This window comes from Podarcis tiliguerta (assembly GCF_965153285.1).
Source record: "Podarcis tiliguerta genome assembly, chromosome: 13".
NCBI classification, from domain to species: domain Eukaryota; kingdom Metazoa; phylum Chordata; class Lepidosauria; order Squamata; family Lacertidae; genus Podarcis; species Podarcis tiliguerta.
The window spans coordinates 54199838-54218321 of NC_139546.1; the positions used below are offsets into that span (position 1 = coordinate 54199838).

General features: G+C 47.2%; 1 protein-coding gene across 1 annotated transcript; it reads right to left on the reverse strand.

The window, feature by feature from the left end:
• Positions 1 to 1854: 1854 nt before the first annotated feature.
• Positions 1855 to 16517, reverse strand: LOC310662915 (uncharacterized protein; the record flags this gene model as incomplete). Its single annotated transcript, XM_083410279.1, has 6 exons — positions 16438 to 16517; positions 14644 to 15070; positions 14360 to 14441; positions 14073 to 14155; positions 12677 to 12803; positions 1855 to 3251 (listed from the first exon to the last, which is right to left on the reverse strand). The coding sequence occupies exons 2-6, from the start codon at positions 15058 to 15060 to the stop codon at positions 1855 to 1857; spliced, it is 2106 nt and encodes a 701-aa protein (XP_083266405.1). The 5' UTR covers positions 15061 to 15070; positions 16438 to 16517.
• Between the last annotated feature and the right edge of the window lie 1967 nt (positions 16518 to 18484).

Genomic DNA, 18484 nt, shown 5'->3' on the forward strand with positions numbered 1-18484 from the left:
ATATAAAAAGCTTCTGCAAACAGCTGCACTGTGTATTGTTCCAAGTAGTTATCTTGATTCATCACAAAGTCAGTCAGCACACAGCTCCTCTTATCTCAAAGAAAGGAAGAGATATAAAATTTCATGCTGTGTCACTAGCAGAAACTAGTGAAAACCACCTTGTCTCTTCCTGCATCTCCGTCAGATCTCTCAAATCCGAAATGAAACCTAGCGGTTAAACGCCTAATCATAACTAAAAGTCCATCTGTACTCCTTTTTAAAAAGTTTAAATTCTTAATGAGGCTTGACATAAAAGACCAATCTTAATTGTTGAGTAGAGAGAGAGAGAAAACATAGCAAACGTAATCCAAACACCATGATGAGAATCTCTTTGAAGTCCGAACTTAACCCCCAGGAACTGTACACTTCTGCAGGTTTTTCCTCACGCTCCTTCAATCCAGCCGTGTCTGTTTATCGTCCAAATCTATTAATATTCCCAAACAGATGCTCCCGGCTATGAGAATGACATCAAAGGAGTGCCAGTCATTCCGTGCTCGTTGACCCAGTGTCCTGCCGGCTGCACCTTAGTGCACGCCGGCAATCTTGGAAATCCGTGGGTCTTTGAGACAGTTCTCCCCTACCCTGGGGAGGCTGCCAGGGCTAATTATCCCCATATCAGCCCTGAATTATTGGAAAGGCTGGGGTCCGATCTTGTGGGAGTCCGCCATTTCCCACCGCCAGAAACAGGAAGCCTTGAGAGGCATTTTCTAATAACTAAAGGGCTGTGCCATGGAAGATGGAGCAAGATGGTTTTCTCCTGCCACAGAGGTTAGGACTGAGGCCATTAACTTCAAGTTACAGAAAAGGAGATTCCAGCTAAATAGCAGGCATAACTTTCTAACAGAAAGAGTGATATCGCTGTAGAACAGACTTCAGCAGAATCATAGAATCATAGAGTTGGAAGAGACCACAAGGGCCATCGAGTCCAACCCCCTGCCAAGCAGGAAACACCATCAGAGCACTCCTGACATATGGTTGTCAAGCCTCTGCTTAAAGACCTCCAAAGAAGGAGACTCCACCACACTCCTTGGCAGCAAATTCCACTGTCGAACAGCTCTTACTGTCAGGAAGTTCTTCCTAATGTTTAGATGGAATCTTCTTTCTTGTAGTTTGCATCCATTGCTCCGTGTCCGCTTCTCTGGAGCAGCAGAAAACAACCTTTCTCCCTCCTCTAGGTGACATCCTTTTATATATTTGAACATGGCTATCAGATCACCCCTTAACCTCCTCTTCTCCAGGCTAAACATGCCCAGCTCCCTTAGCCGTTCCTCATAAGGCATCGTTTCCAGGCCTTTGACCATTTTGGTTGCCCTATTCTGGACACGTTCCAGTTTGTCAGTGTCCTTCTTGAACTGTGGTGCCCAGAACTGGACACAGTACTCCAGGTGAGGTCTGACCAGAGCAGAATACAGTGGCACTATTACTTCCCTTCATCTAGATGCTATACACCTATTGATGCAGCCCAGAATTGCATTGGACTGTTCTTGATTGGAGAGGCTGAATGACGATCTGTCACAGACAGTGCTATTTTTCTAGAAAAAGAGGTGCCAGAACACACCATGAACTTCTCCCTTGTTTTCCTAGAACGGCAATGGCACCCACCTGAGAGGAGCCAGAGCAGAACTCTGGTGAGCTCCAGCTGAAAAATATCAGCCCTGTTCATGGATGCTTTAGCTGAGCTTCCTGCAATGCATGGGGTTAGCTTAGATGACCCTCAGAATCCCTTCCAACACTGTTTTGGTTGTTTAGTGGTGTCCACCTCTTTGTAACCCCATGGACCAGAGCACGCCAGGCACTCCTGTCTTCCACTGCCAACTATTCTCCCTGCTGAGAGTTCTTGGATGGAAAGTGAGGTTGGCCCTCTGAAGCTCTTTCCACATTCCAAGCGCTGTTATGGTTTCTCCCCATATGGATTCTTTGATGGGAAATGAGATTGTCCTTCCGACTGAAGCACTTTCCACATTCCAGACACTTATAGGGTTTCTCCCCTGCATGGATTCTTTGATGGGAGGTGAGATTGGAGCTATGATTGAAGTTCTTTCCACATTCCAAACATTGGTATGGTTTCTCCCCTGTATGAATTCTTTGATGGGAATTGAGACTTTCCTTCCAACTGAAGCTCTTTCCACACTCTTGACATTGAAATGGTTTCTCCAGTGTATGAATTCTCTGATGGGCAGTGAGACTTTGCTTCTGGGTGAAGCTCTTTCCACATTCTAAGCACTGATATGATTTCTCCCCTGTATGAGTTATTTGATGGTTGGTGAGAGTGGAGCTCCGATCGAATCTCTTTCCACATTTTAAGCACAGATATGGCTTTTGCCCTGTATGAATTCTTTGATGTAAACTGAGAGAGCCACTGTGACTGAAGATCTTTCCACATTCCAGACACTGATAGGGTTTTTCCCCTGTATGGATTCTTTGATGGGAAGTGAGACTGACCTGGTGAACGAAGCTCTTTCCACATTCAAAGCATTGATAGGGTTTCTCCCCTGTATGAATTCTTTGATGGATAGTCAGATGATTCTTTGTACCGAAGCTCTTTCCACATTCCAAGCACTGATATGGTTTCTGCCCTGAATGAATTCTTAGATGGACCGTGAGATGAATGCTTTTTCTGAAGCTATTTCCACATTCAAAGCATTGATAAGGTTTCTCCCCTGTATGAATTCTTTGATGGGAAGTGAGAATGGCCATGTGACTAAAGCTCTTTCCACATTCGAAGCACTGATAGGGTTTCTCCCCTGTATGAATTCTTTGATGGGAAGTGAGACTGGAGCTTTGACTGAAGCTCTTTCCACATTCCAAACACTGATAGGGTTTCTCCCCGGTATGAATTCTTTGATGGGAAGTGAGACCGGAGCTATGACTGAATCTCTTTCCACATTCCAAACACTGATAGGGTTTGTCCCCGGTATGAATCCTTTGGTGGGAAGTGAGATTGGAGCTCTGACTGAATTTCTTTCCACATTCCAAGCACTGATATGGTTTCTCCCCGGTATGAATTCTTCGGTGGGAAGTGAGATTGGAGCTCTGACTGAATTTCTTTCCACATTCCAAACACTGATATGGTTTCATCCCAATAGGATTTATTTGATAGGGAGTGGAAAGGGAGATGGAGCTCTCTGCACACTCCAAATATTCATATGGTTTCTCTACTGTGTGAATTTTGTCATGGTCTCCCTTGTTCTTCATTTCCAATTCAACACCACCTGCGATGAAGAGAGAAATGGATTAGAACCTCAGAAATAAATGGAGCCCCAAATGATTGGACAATGAAAATTAAGTCTTGTGATAGTGGAAGAACGGAAGAGGGTCAGGCATGAGGTCTTACTACAGGGTTCACTGACTTTGCTGACTGGTATTCATGGACGGATTTGTGGGAACCTGAGATGTGCAAAGCCTGGCTCTTTTCTTGAATGGATTTTGTTTGGCCGAATCATGGAATTTTCTGCATCTCTATTGTCAGTCACCTGTTTGTTGCTCCATTTCCAAGGTCCATAGTCTCTTTGGTCAACCAAAAACAGACAGAAGCAAAAACAAAAACTCAAATCCTGACAGAATCTACTTTCACTTGCCTAAAAATTCTGACAACTAAATTTATGAAGGCCTGGGCACTTCAGAGCAGGCTGATCAGGATTTTTTAAAGTCGTAACTGGAGGAGGAATTTTCACAGATGAAACAATCCATACCCCTCCAGTTATGGTGCCCTGTGCCCTGTTAGAATCCCAGGTGCTGTAGGTGGTTCTGTTGAGCTCCAAAAACATCTGGCAGGTTTCTCATTTTGAGATAGATAGAGATAGAGATAGAGATAGATAGATAGAGATATAGATTAGATAGATAGAGATATATAGATATAGATGATATAGATATAGATAAGATGATAGATGATAGATAATAGATAGATATTTAGATAAATATAAATAGATAGATGATACATAGATTGATCTATGGAATTTCAAAGCAGATCTTATCATCCAACTGGGAGCCTTACCGAGGGAGGCCATGATCCCACGATTCTCCTCCATGACTTCCTTATGCAAAGCTCTCTGGTCAGGATCTAACAACGCCCACTCCTCCTCCGTGAAATGCACAGCTACATCTTCAAAGCACAGAGGACCCTGAAAGGAAAAAGACAAGGGTCCTCCTCTAAGGCAGTCTAAAGATTATCTACTACACTTTGCGGTGTGGTTTCCTGCCTGTTCATTTATGTGTTGTGTTATTTGCAATGGGGATACTCAAAAATGCTGAGCAAAGGTCCACAACGCTGTACCACTTGGTCCCTGCAGGGATGGCGCTCTGAGGCTTGGCCACCACTGGGTGTTTTTGGACCACAAACTGGTAGACAAGTCTTAAATCTTGGACCAGCCAAAAAGGATCTGGGGTAAAATTCAAGGCTTGTGGATAGGTAAGAGGGAGGTTGTATTACTGACATGGCTTGCAATTTTTGGTATAGAAAGTATCGGTCTAATATGCCGAGATCTTTCCTATTCTATTGATTCAAGAAGGTTCTGGAAACTTGTCTGGGTCTCACAAGCTACAAGCTGCCACAAGCTGCAAGCGTCTAGTCTCTAGATGATCAGCAATTTTTTCCATTCTGGCTGGAAATGAGCAGAAGGTTCCTGATGTTTGGGTTATTCCTTCAGAGAAGCTGAGTACAGCTGGTTGAAGCCGGCCCTGTTAATTTTCTATCCCAAAGCCATGCTGCCTATAAACAGAGGCCAGAATTCCTCTGTCGTGGATGTGAATCCAATTATGGCTTCCTTTGGAAGAGGATACTGTACAAGGAAATGGCAGGTCTTTGCTGTGGCAGATTCAAGAGTTGCACAGAGTTAGATTCCAGCCCCCACAACCAAGGGGGTATCTCGTTCTTCAGCTCAAGGGGGAGGCCTCTAAGCTCTCTTTCCTGCTTAGCCTCCTGCACTATCCCTTCAAACTTAAGCATTTAATAATTATGGGCTAATACTTGCCTGGATCTGCCTGGGGTCTCCTTTGACTTCTCTCATCTAAGGTGTTGAACACTGATTTGGCTATTGAAAATAACTTGCTAATGCTTTCCCCATCATAACCAATATAACCAATGTCAAACATGGATTTGTCCTTAAAGAACCCATTTATTGTTAGGATATTTCCGTTCCACCTTAAAAGGGAGCAGGATGTTTGTGTCACAGCCTGCGTATTTCCTGTTCACAGGATGTTTCTGTTGTGTCTTTGCTTTCGTTCTCTCTGTGTCTGAGACACTGAAGCAGGCAGTCATGTTTTCTTTGTTCTGATCAACACTGAATAAACTTGTAAATAATGCTCTCCTGAGTGCATCTTTCACTGTACATTATCTGCTGATAGAGCGTGCATCAGCTCTGGAATGTGGCAAGCTATTTCTGGAGCTTGTGTCGCTAATTGCTGATACTGCGTGTCTACGGGAGATTGATGGACGTCCGGAGACGACGTGGAGTCATGATGGACTTTGTCTCCCTGGCAGTATCCCAACATTTATAACTCCCTTCATGTTGGGAGGTTTTCCAGGTAAATCCCTGCCTATGTTTTATGGCAGCTACCAGACGGACGTAGTATTCAGATGGATGTTCATCTGTGTAGTCCTTGTACGACGGTTTACGACATTACACTGTTTGCTGACTGGCAGGTTTGATGGCATCTAGGATGGTTTTCTTAAAAATCTTCAGGCACTAGGATCCATGATCAGTGTCATAGCCCCAGGTGGGCTTGTCGGCTATGGGGTTTCCCATTGACAAAATGGAGGCAAGTCAAGGTCTCTGTCTCCGAAATGACACTGGGACCCTGTTTTGGCCTGGTTTAAAGGTGGGGAAAAGGCTGGGGATGAGGATCCACTCTGTACTTTCCCCGTGCTCTGTTTTGGGGTGGGGGAACCTCACAATGACCAAGAGTCAACTTCACGGGTCATATGGAGGCAAAAATGAAAGGACGTCCTCACTCTTCACCACATGGTCTGGTTTTTTTGGGGGGAGGGGGTGTTGGGGAATCTTGGTCACTGTTTCTATGATATGTCAAGTGCTTAGAAGCCCATCGAAGCACTCAATCATAAATATATAAATACAACTACAAGTATTGATAAATAATACTAGCAACATGCAGAAGGCTAGTTAAGGTGAGGAGGCTGTTTCTGATTTTCAGCAGATAGACCTTCTTGAATGGCACTTTCAGCCTTTGTTTGGAACAGCTTTGATGAAAGCAAAGAGGGAGAGAGGGATTTCTTCATTCCCAGAGACACCCTGGCTGCCCCACTCCTCAGCCTCTTTCCCCACAAGGCTCCTCCCTCCTACCTGATCTGCTTCTACAGCTGCTGCTTCCTCTCCACCACCATGAAGAGACGGGTGAGGAGGTCTTGCCGGCATTCTTCTTCCACCTGAGAGACAAAGGTTAGTTGGAAGCCAGGAGTGCATGCCTTTCTGAAATGTACATTTTCGTGGTCATACCAATTTCATAGTTTTGTTGTGCTCTTCTGTGCCCTTGGGCCCACATGTTTTCCTCCCCCAAATTGAAAGAACTCACAGATTACTTTCAAAAGCAACAGAATGACCAAACGGGGAAGAAACTCCTTCCTCCTCACCTAGTGAACTCTGTCTGGTGTCCAACGGAGTCCTCTCTGCCTCAGAGTAATTGGAGCCCATTTCCGCAACCAGATCCTTTTCCTGAAAGAGCAACAAAAATGGTAGAGGCAAATATTTTATGGGTCCTGCCTTGGATGCTTCCTAAAAAGGATGAGCAATTAGTATAGCATTTTAGGATCTTCTCCCTCCTGTTTGGAGCCCCTTGGGAGCATCCAGAGGAAAGCCTCTCTCACCTGCTTCCTCTCCTCTGCCTGACTCAGGAGGAAACCTTCGGCCAGGGCCACTGCCTGGGAACTGGTCTCTGCTCCGCATTCCCTCACCCAGCTCTCCATCTCCGCTGGAAGGACAGCCAGGAACTGCTCCAAGATCACCAGGTCCAGCATCTCAGCTTTCGTGTGTCTTTCCGGCTTCAGCCACTGGTGGCAAAGGTGGTGGAGTCGGCTGCAAACCTCACGGGGTCCTTTGGCCTCCTGGGAGCAGAACTGCCTGAACTGCCGGCTCTGCACCTCTGAGCGAAGGGTGTCCTCCTTTCCCAGGAGCTTCTGCACTGAGTTTTCCCATAATCCCTGACTGCTCCCAGTTTCCATGGCATGGCCTCTTCCTCCTTCAGGGCCAATTGAGACTCTCTCATCCATCTGACCTCTCAGGAAGCCTGCAAGAGATCAGAAGGAAACTTTTTACAAAAGAAATCCAAAAATCCAAATTAACACCTAACATTCAAAAGCAATTTAAAATAAATCCTCCCCCAAATAAAACAGCCCCCACCGGAGTTAAAACTTGATCACTGCTACAACAATAACTGGAATTTCTAGGCACCTATTCATTATATAAAGCAATGTATGAGTGGACTAAAACCATGTGCATTTACAAAATACACATTCAGGGGCCAAACAGTTCAGCCAGATGCCTGAATCAGGAGTAATAATAATCATAATAACAATAATATTATCATTTCCCATTACAAATATTTTCCCACCAGAGAAAAACACACACTTTCTACATTCAGCTACCTTCCAAAATTCTTTTCCTGCACCAGAATCTCGGCTCTGATCTTTTCATCAGGTCAGTGCCTAGAATCCATCCAGTTAATCCATCTCGGGAAGCCCCCCCCCCCCCCCGCTAAACCAGCACTGCAGCTGCCAACGTCCAGGCCAAGCTGCGCTTGATTTAAGGAGCAGGTAGAGGAAATAAAGTCTGCTGGGGGGGGGGGTTGAGGGGTTGCCTGGATGGATCAGCTGAACACGGCGCCCTCCGGGGGGGGGGGTCTCAGCTCCCCGGCTCTGGAAAACGAGGGGATCCTTGCAATGCCCTCTCTGCGGAGATGCCCTGGAAGACGGGCTGGAAACGGGCCCACCACACCGCGGCCAGATTATGGGCTGGGATCTCCCTCTTGAGTCATGGCATAGTTATACCTTTTCTCCAATGAGCTCAAGCGGGCATCCATGGGTCTATGGCTGCACACCTCCTGGGAACGAGCCCCTGCCAGGCTTTGCAGAGATGGAGGGGGAGGACGCTCGGCTCCCTGATTTGGGGGGTGGGTGGGGGTGGGCAGGGGACCCCTCTTCTCCCCAATGGCCCCTCCGGGGTAACAGAAAGGAGACTCACCAGAGCGCAAAAAGCGCCGCCGAGGCAGCATTTGCAAAGGAGACGACAGCCCCCTCCCCCTCTTGCACGAAGGGGGGAGGAAGGGAGGACCTGCCCCCCCCGCGACACTTTTATATCCTGTCCTCTCTAGGAATCCAGCTCAACTCTTTTTAACCCTTGGCAAGCCGTGCTCACCCTGCTCACCCTTCTCTCCCTCTCTGCGTTTTCGCCTCCAGAGCAGGAGACCGGCAGAAGCCATGTGTGCTGCGCAGTCCGAGAAGTTTTCGGGGGGGGGACGGGACGGACAGTTCTAATCTGCTCCCTCCCTTGTGTTACGGAAATGAAAGGGGGGGGGGCACATCTTAGTGGACGATGAGTCCCGGCACCTTCCTTCATAGTCGCAGAAGCACTGCATTAACCCTGGCTGTAAACCAGCACGTTCAATCGATCAAATAGAAGCTCAACATTGTCGGAATGTTCAGGGAGGCAGGAGAGAATATATTGTTTAATAATATCCTTCCTAACTTGCCTAAGCAAGTTCAATGACTTAGCATAGTTTAAACACTCCCCCTTTAAACGCACAGCGGTTAACTTCTTGCCAGCTCGTTTGAGCTTCTAAATATAGGATTTCTGGTAATTCCCTTTTGTCCCTCTTAGAAAGAATAGACACGACAATCTTATTTAAAGTCAGTAAAAACAAGTTTACTCACAGTATCATCAGTTCACAATTGCATCTCTGAAGGCAGACTTAGATTACAAAATATATACAAGTGGCACTATCCCACACTGGGTGCTCTTTTGGCTGGAAGGAAAGAGGGCGTTTCTAGCTGAAGAGCTGTTGCTTCTTCGATAAAAGCAAGATGGAGAAGAAGACAGTCCAAGAGAGGAAGTGTGCTCCCTGCCTAGCCCTTTTGTTACCTGGGCAGGTAAGGCCACGCCCACCTCTAGTCACATGCAGAGGAAGTTTGTACAAAACATCCCCTTGCATGTCCACTCTAGGAATGTTGTGCATGACTGCTATGTCTTTCACATCCCACAAATATATAACACTGAACTTATGTTACTGCTTGATGAATGAACCCTGTGTTTTATGAATGGAGTCTGTATTTTGAGAATTACCAAAGATCGACCAGCGGGGAGCTCTGAAATCCGACAGCTAACCAATCGGGTATTACCAAACAGCGCCCCTATTGTGCGAAGTAGGTAACTACCAGGGAGCGGTGCAAAGCCTTCAGCCCCGCAGCTCAGCCTTTGCGTGGTTGACTGAGCACCAGCTTCTGTGTAGATAATGGCGAAAGCTGCTAAATTGTTTTCGATTGCCAGAACCTCTTACATTGTTGCAAGAAAGCGTCAAATTGTATTCCTTTGTCTTTGACAGTGCTGATGGAGTACTAACCTTTGAAAAAGCATATAAAATCAATGCCTTAACCAATTCTTCCCATTTCAATGACATTTTGCTTCAAAAGGGAAGGCAGACTTGGACACCACCCTCCTCCATAATCCCTGAGACATAAAGTCATGTACACAGCACCCCTCCCTTGAGGGAAACAATGGACATCTGCTGATGGGTTTGCTCAGGCCAGCTGTTCCCAAAGCCATCCTCCCATCCTTGAGAAGGCCAGAAGACAAGGATATGCATTGATAGTTTTATTGTTCTTTAGGTGGCGGCTACTTAAGGTGTCAGTAGGGATGCGGGTGGCGCTGTGGGTTAAACCACAGAGCCTAGGACTAGCCGATCAGAAGGTCGGCGGTTTGAATCCCTGCGACGGGGTGAGCTACCGTTGCTCGGTCCCTGCTCCTGCCAACCTAGCAGTTTGAAAGCAGTCAAAGTGCAAGTAGATGAATAGGTACCCCTCCGGCGGGAAGGTAAACGGTGTTTCCGTGTGCTGCTCTGGTTCGCCAGAAGCGGCTTAGTCATGCTGGCCACATGACCCGGGAGCTGGACGCCGGCTGCCTCGGCCAGTAAAGCGAGATGAGCGCTGCAACCCCAGAGTCGGTCACGACTGGACCTAATGGTCAGGGGTCCCTTTACCTTTACTTAAGGTGTCTGGAACTTAATCTGATAAGCGGGGCAACTTGACAAACTTGGGTATCCTCACAACTCTCCTCCCTCCTTGTATACCAGTATACCCAAAGGATACCTGAAGGAGCCCAGTATACCTGAAGGAGCGTCGCCACCCCCATCGTTCAGACCAGACACTAAGGTCCAACTCTGAGGGCCTTCTGGTGGTTCCCTCCCTGCCAGAAGTGAGGTTACAGGGAACCAGGCAGAGGGCCTTCTCGGTAGTGGCACCCGCCCTGTGGAACGCTCTCCCATCAGATGTTAAAGAAATAAACAACCATCTGACCTTTAGAAGACATATAGAGGCAGCCCTGTTTAGGGAAGTTTTTAATGATGATGTTTTAATGTATTTTTAATCTTTTGTTGGAAGCTGCCCAGAGTGGCTGGGGAAAACCAGCCAGATGGGTGGGGTATAAATAAATGATGATGATGATGATGATGATGATGTTGTATCAGTGATGTATGAATGATGCTTCTGGAAATGCATTCTGGGTAGTGTGTAACCTGTGTTCAGGGTTCTTACTCCTTGCTGGGACCTATTGCGCAACAATAAAGGTCGTGGTCTACGGACTGCTGTTTTGCTTTGTTACTTGGTTAGAACTTCCTTCTTTTGCTGACCGCAGAGACCTGCGGGAGACTTGCACCCCAACAAGCTGGTCTGCTGAGTATCCTTGCACCCCGGAATCTCCCCTAACATTTGAAAACAGAAACAGGAAGAGCAGCTTGTAGGAGAAATTGGAGCATGGAAAATGGAGCAAGCTGGTTTTCTCCTGCTGCAGAAGTTAGGACTGAGGCGATTGATTCAAGTAACAGGAAAGGAGATTCCAGCTAAACAGTAGGCATAACTTTCTATCAGTAACAGCTAATTCACTACAGAACAGATTTCACCAGACGTTGCTGGCCTGTTCTTGATTGGAGGTTTTTCAGCAGAGGCTGAATGGCCATGTGTCACAGACAGTGCTATTTTTCTAGAAAAATGGTGCCAGAACACACCACAAACTTCTCCCTTGTTCTTTGGGAATGGGAATGGCACCCACCTGAGAGGTGCCAGAGCAAAGCTCTGGTGAACTCCAGTTGAAAAAACCCAAACACCTTTAGTTGAGCTTCCTGCATTGCAGGGAGTTAATCTAGATGACCCTCAGAGTCCCTTCCAACACTATGATTCTGCAATTCAACTATTCTCCCTGCCGTGAGTTCTGGGATGGAAAGTGGGCTTGGTCCTCTGAAGCTCTTTCCACATTCCAAGCGCTGTTGTGGTTTCTCCCCATATGAATTCTTTGATGGGAAGTGAGATGGTCCTTTCTGCTGAAGCTCTTTCCACACTCCAAGCACTGATATGATTTCTCCCCTGTATGGATTCTTTGATGGGAAGTGAGATTGTCCTTTCTACTGAAGCTCTTTCCACAATCCAAGCAGTGATATGGTTTTTCCCCTGTATGAATTCTTTGATGGAAAGTCAGATGGACACTTTTTCTGAAGTTCTTTCCACATTCGAAGCATTGATATGGTTTCTCCCCTGTATGAATTCTTTGATGGGAAGTGAGACTAGCCTTGTGAATGAAGCTCTTTCCACATTTGAAGCACTGAAAACGTTTCTCCCCTGTATGAATTCTTTGATGGGATGTGAGACCAGAGCTCTGATTGAAGCTCTTTCCACATTCCAAGCACTGATATGGTTTCTCCCCTGTATGAAGTCTTTGATGGGAAGTGAGATAGGATCTCCGACCGAATCGCTTTCCACATTCTAGGCACTGATACGGCTTGTGCCCTGTATGAATACTTTGATGGGAATTGAGACTTTGCTTGTGGGTGAAGTTATTTCCACATTCCAAACATTGATAGGGTTTCTCCCCTGTATGAATTCTTTGATGGAACATGAGATTTCCCCTTTGACTGAAGCTCTTTCCACATTCCAAACACTGATAGGGTTTCTCCCCTGTATGAATTATTAGATGGAAAATGAGACTTTCCTTGCGGGAGAAGTTCTTTCCACATTCCAAGCACTGATGTGGTTTCTCCCCTGTATGTATTCTTTGATGGGAAGTGAGATTTGTCTTCCAACTGAAGCTCTTTCCACACTCTTGACATTTAAATGGTTTCTCCAGTGTATGAATTCTCTGATGGGCAGTGAGACTTCCCTTCCGGTTGAAGCTCTTTTCACATTTCAAGCACTGATATGGTTTCTCCCCTATATGAATTATTTGATGAGAAGTGGAAAGGGTGATAGAGCTCTCTCCACACTCCACATATTTATGTGGTTTCTGCACTGTGTTGATTTTTTCATTTTCTCCCCTGTTATTCATTCCCAATTCATCACCACCTGCGATGAAGAGACACATGGATTAGAACCTCAGAAAAAAATGGAATTTCAAAGCAGATATTATTATCCAACCCTGAGCCTTACCGAGGGAGGCCATGATCCCACGATTCTCCTCCATGACTTCCTTATGCAAAGCTCTCTGGTCAGGATCCAACAACGCCCACTCCTCCTCCGTGAAATGCACAGCTACATCTTCAAAGCACAGAGGACCCTGAAAGGAAAAAGACAAGGGTCCTCCTCTAAGGCAGTCTAAAGATTATCTACTACACTTTGCGGTGTGGTTTCCTGCCTGTTCATTGCTGTGTTGTGTTATTTGCAATGGGGATACTCAAAAATGCTGAGCAAAGGTCCACTAGGCTGTACCACTTGGTCCCTGCAGGGATGGCGCTCTGAGGGTTGGGCACCACTAAGTGTTTTTGGATGACGAACTGGTAAACAAGTCTTAAATCTTGGACCAGACAAAAAGGATCTGGGGTAAAATTAAAGGCTTGTGAATAGGTAAGAGGGATGTGCTATCACTGACATGGCTTGCAATTTTTGGTATAGAAAGTATTGGTGTAATATGCAGAGATCGTTCCTATTCTATTGATTCAGGAAGGTTCTGGAAACTTGTCTGGGTCTCACAGGCTAGAAGCTACTACAAGCTGCCAGTGGCAAGTGACTAGCTGGTCAGCAATTTTTCCATTCTGCCTGGAAACAAGCAGAAGGTTCCTGATTTTGGGGTTATTCCTTCAGAGAAGCGGAGTACAGCTGGTTGAAGCCGGCCCTGTTATTTTTCTATCCCAAGGCCATGCTGCCTATAAAAAGAGGCCAGAGGAAACCTGGGCTTCATTTTTCTCTATCTTTCTTCCTGGTGGGGTGATCTGTACATAGTATGTCTGATTGCCAAGTTCTTAGTCTTATTTTAAGTTTAAGATTATTATTTTTATATTGCGACTGGATTCTTAAGTACTATGCAAATCCGAAAGAGTTGAATTCGTGAATAGTTATGCTCATTTGCCTTCAGTAAATAATACTGGATGAAGCTCCTGCGCCTGGTCTATTTTTTGGGACCCTGCATTGTGTTTAATCTGCCAACAATTCATTGAAGTCTAGTCTGGATCTTAGTCTCGATCTTTATGGGGCACATCCTTGACAATTACAAGGTGACTGGAAGGGTCACAAATGGAAGGATCTCCTCTCTCCTCACCCCGTCTGCTATTTTTTTGAGGGGGAGGGGTGGGTTATAAGTTCTTTGTGGTGTAAGTGGGCATTATTGTCTTGGAAGATGTTTACTAAGGCCAATTCATGCAGAAGGCTAGTTAAGGTGAGTTGGCTATTCCTTATTTTCAGCAGATAGACTTTACTGAATCACACTTTCAGCCTTTGTTTGGGACAGCTTTGACGAAAGCAAAGAGGGAGAGAGGGATTTCTTCATTCCCAGAGACACCCTGGCTGCCCCACTCCTCAGCCTTTTCCCCCCAAGGCTCCTTCCTCCTACCTGATCTGCTTCTACAGCTGCTGCTTCCTCTCCACCACCAGGAAGAGACGGGTGAGGAGGTCTTGTTGACATTCTTCTTTCACCTGAGAGACAAAGGTTAGTTGGAAGCCAGGAGTGCATGCTTCTCTGAGATGTACATTTTGACGGGCGTACAAATTTCACAGCTTTGTTGTGCTCTTATGGGCCCAAATGTCCCCCCCCCCAAAGAAAAAATATTGAAAGAACTCACAGATTACTTTCAAAAGCAACAGAAAGACCAAACAGTGAAGAAACTCCTTCCTCCTTACCTAGTGAACTCTCTCTGGTGTCCAACGGAGTCCTCTCTGCCTCAGAGTAATTGGAGCCCGTTTCTGCAACCAGATCCTTTTCCTGAAAGAGCAACAAGGATTCAAAACTGGAGAGAATGTAGAGAAAGGCTAGAGAAGGAATGACAGAGGCAAAATCTTTAGGTGTATCAGATATCTTTCCTTGGTTGCTTTCCAAAAAAGAAGGGCCATTAGTAGAGCATTTGGGGATATTCTCCGTCCTGTTTGGAGCCCCTTGGGAGCATCCAGAGGAAAGCCTCTCTCACCTGCTTCTTCTCCACCTGCTTCCTCTCCTCTGCCTGACTCAGGAGGAAACCTTCGGCCAGGGCCACTGCCTGGGAACTGGTCTCTGCTCCGCATTCCCCCACCCAGCTCTCCATCTCCACTGGAAGGACAGCCAGGAACTGCTCCAAGATCACCAGGTCCAGCATCTCAGCTTTCGTGTGCCTTTCTGCCTTCAGCCACTGACAACAGAGGTGGTGGAGTCGGCTGCAAACCTCACGGGGTCCTTTGGCCTCCTGGGAGCAGGACTGCCTGAACTGCTGGCTCTGCACCTCTGAGTGGAGGGCGTCCACCTCACCCAAGAGCTTCTGCACTGAGTTTTCCCATAATCCCTGACTGCTCCCAGTTTCCATGGCATGGCCTCTTCCTCCTTCAGGGCCAGCTGAGCCTTGCTCAGCCATCTCAAGAACCCTGCAAGAGATCAGAAGAAAACTCTCTTTTTTCTGCCATTTTCTATCTATCCAAATTAGAGGTGCTAGCAAATCCTACAAAGCAAATACATTTTTTTGCTATAAAACTGACACATTGTCAGTAGAAGAGAAATGTTCTCTGAGCAATTGTGGATGAGTCTTGCTAGGAACCAGGGCTGGACTGTACCAGAACCCAGGCTGTGAGTACCACAAGGTCCAGGTCCCAGAATGACAACATAGTGCTTGGCTCCAGGCTCCTTCTACAGCTCAGGAGCAAGGGGTTTACTCATGAGTATGCAGTCCTTGATACTCCTCTGATAATGGCAGCTATGGCAGGTTAATGGTCTGGAAGGCCATATTGTATGAGATTATATGGAAATAGCACAGGTCCCTGGCTCCATGTTCCTGATATTACCTATGGAAACACAGGAGGGCCTTTTCTGGCTCGCCCCCCGCCCACCTGCAAGTAGTGAAGTCAGAGGGAACCAGGCAGAGGGCCTTCTCGGTAGTGGCACCCTCCCTGTTAAACTTCTTTCCCATTTTATTCTGGAGGTCCTTTCTTAACCTGAAACTGTTCTCAACCTGAAGCACCATTTTAGCTAATGGGGGCTGCTGTTGCGCCGCTGGAGCACGATTTCTGTTCTCATCCTGAAGCAAAGTTCTTAGCCCGAGGTATTATTTCTGGGTTAGCGGAGTCTGTAACCTGAAGCGTATGCAACCCGAGGTACCACTGTATTTTCCTACCAGAGAAAAATGCACAATTTCTACATTCAGCTACCTCCAAAATTCTGTTCCTGTTTCAGAAACTCAGCTATGATCTTTTCATCTGGTCAGTGCCTAGAATCCATTCAGTGTTAGTCCATTTCGGGAGCCCCCCCCCCCCAATAAACTAGCACTGCTGCTGCCAACGTCCAGGCCAAGCTGCGCTTGATTTAAGGAGCAGGTAGAGGAAAGAAAGTCGGCTCCGTGGAGGGAGGGGTTGCCCAGGTGGATCAGCTGAACACGGCGCCCTCCGGCGGGGGGGTGTCTCAGCTCCCCGGCTCTGGAAAACGAGGGGATCCTTGCAATGCCCTCTCTGCGGAGATGCCTTGGAAGACGGGCTGGAAAAGGGCCCACCATCCCGCGGCCAGATTATGGGCTGGGATCCCCCTCTTGAGTCATGGCATCGTTATACCTTTTCTCCAATGAGCTCAAGGGGGCATCCATGGGTCTATGGCTGCACACCTCCTGGGAACGAGCCCGCGCCCTGGCTTTGCAGAGATGGAGGGGGAGGACCCTGGGCTCCCTGATTTGGGGGGTGGGTGGGGGTGGGCAGGGGACCCCTCTTCTCCCCAATGCCCCCTCCGGGGGAAGAGAGAGGAGACTCACCAGCGCGCAGAAGGCGCCGCCGAGGCAGCATTTGCAAAGGAGACGACAGCCCCCTCCCCCTCTTGCAGGAAGGGGGGAGGAAGGGAGGACCTGCCCCCCCCCGCGACACTTTTATATCCTGTCCTCTCTAGGAATGCAGTTCAGCTCCTTTTAACCCTTGGCAAGCCGTGCGCACCCATCTATTGAGTCCTGCCACCTTTGTTCATAGGCGCAGAAGCACTACATTACACCACGGCCATAACCCGTACGTTAAATCAATCAAATATACGCTCAATATATAACTTTCAAATTATGTCACTGGTTTATGTATGAACCCTGTGTTTTATGAATGGATCGGTATTTTGGGAATTACCAAATATCGACTAGCGGGCAGACCCTTGACCTCTACCCTACGGGAGGGACCTGCTGCCATAGGGTGAGCTCCAACCTCCAGATTCCTGGGTCCTAAGGGAATTAGGACTGACTGACTGTCCACCTGCCCCCCAATATTCCCACAGACAGCCCACCCAGCACATCCACAAATTCACCTGGCGAGCCTCGCTCAGGTGGGCAGGTAGAAAGAAGGCAGATCCCCTAGCAGGACAGGTCCTGGACTTCCTCCCTTCCTGAAGGATGCCCTGGATCAAAGGCTCCCCTGCAACACCCTCCACACACACGGGGCAGCCTTGGGCTCAGGTGAGCAGGAGTCCCTCTGGGTTCCCTCTGCCTGGTCCAACGCTTCTTCCAAGGAGGCAGCACAACTAAAACCGCCCACAGGGCACAGGTTTCCCCCCACACAGTACTGAAGGTGCCCACAGGTCCCCCCTTGGAGCCCCTGCAGAAGATCCCCCTGAAGCTTCTGAGCTGGAAGGCTCTTTCATGGGTGACCATTAACCTGCAAGGAGTTAGGTATCATTCAGAGGGATCCTGTCATGCTGTGATGAGACCCCCCCCCCTTCACCCTGAAGGCTAATTTCATCTTCCCTAGGGCTCAGGAGGTGGTCCTCCCTCCTTTTCTCTAAGGCAAAGTCTGCCAAAGTCAGAGATGGAGGAGGAAGGGCTTTCTCTAGAGGGGTGCAAGCCCTCAGGCTCCACTTCAAGTGTGCTATGAATAAATGATCAAAGATAAGTGCATTCACACATACACGGGTGCAGAAGGACCCACACACAGACTTTGGCTACCCCAATATCCATTGTAACACAAACTCTGCCAAGAATGTAAGGTGTGACATTTTCCTCCATGTCTTGATGACAATTTCAGTTCCCAGAAGGTGGAAGAAGCAACAAGGGGACCATCTATTATTTATTAATATTTCTTGTTTATTGAATTTATGTAGCACCCTATACCCAGAGGTCTCGGGGTGGTTCATAAACAATATCACAATATATAAAATCAAATTAAAAACCACAGCTTCTTGAAGCTACCAGCATGAGTTTGACCAAACTGCGGGAGGCAGTGGAAGACAGGAGTGCCTGGCGTGCTCTGGTCCAGGGGGTCACGAAGAGTCGGACATGACTAAAGACTAAACAACAACAACAACAAACCACCACCCAACAACCCCCCCCCCCAAGAGCCATATTCTAAAAGGGTATTGGATGTCAATAAGATCAACCAAAGGCCTGGTTAAAAAGGAATGTTTTTGCCTGGCACCTAAAGGCGTATAATCTATCTTGACCCAGCCCTCACCAACAGGGAGGAACTGATCAACAAAGTGGAAGTATTCAGACACTTGGGAGGAAGTGAGCATGTTCTCCTGGGTTTCATGATACAGAGAAAAGAGAAATCTGAGTGTAGTCTGGACTTTAAGGAGGCCAATTTCAAAGAGGAATAAGTACGGGAGAGATCCCATGGTCAGGAATGCTGAAAAAGAAGGAAGTCCAAGCTGGAGGGGAGTTTCTTGAAGGAGAAATACTGAAGGCCCAAATGCAGACAATTCCAGCAAGAAAGAAAAGAGGGAGGCATAAAAGGAAACCAGTGTGGCTGCAGAAGAAGCTGATAGATGAGCTCAGATTTAAGAAGGGCATTTATAAGAAATGGAAGAAAGGACGTACAAGTAGCTAGCAGGGC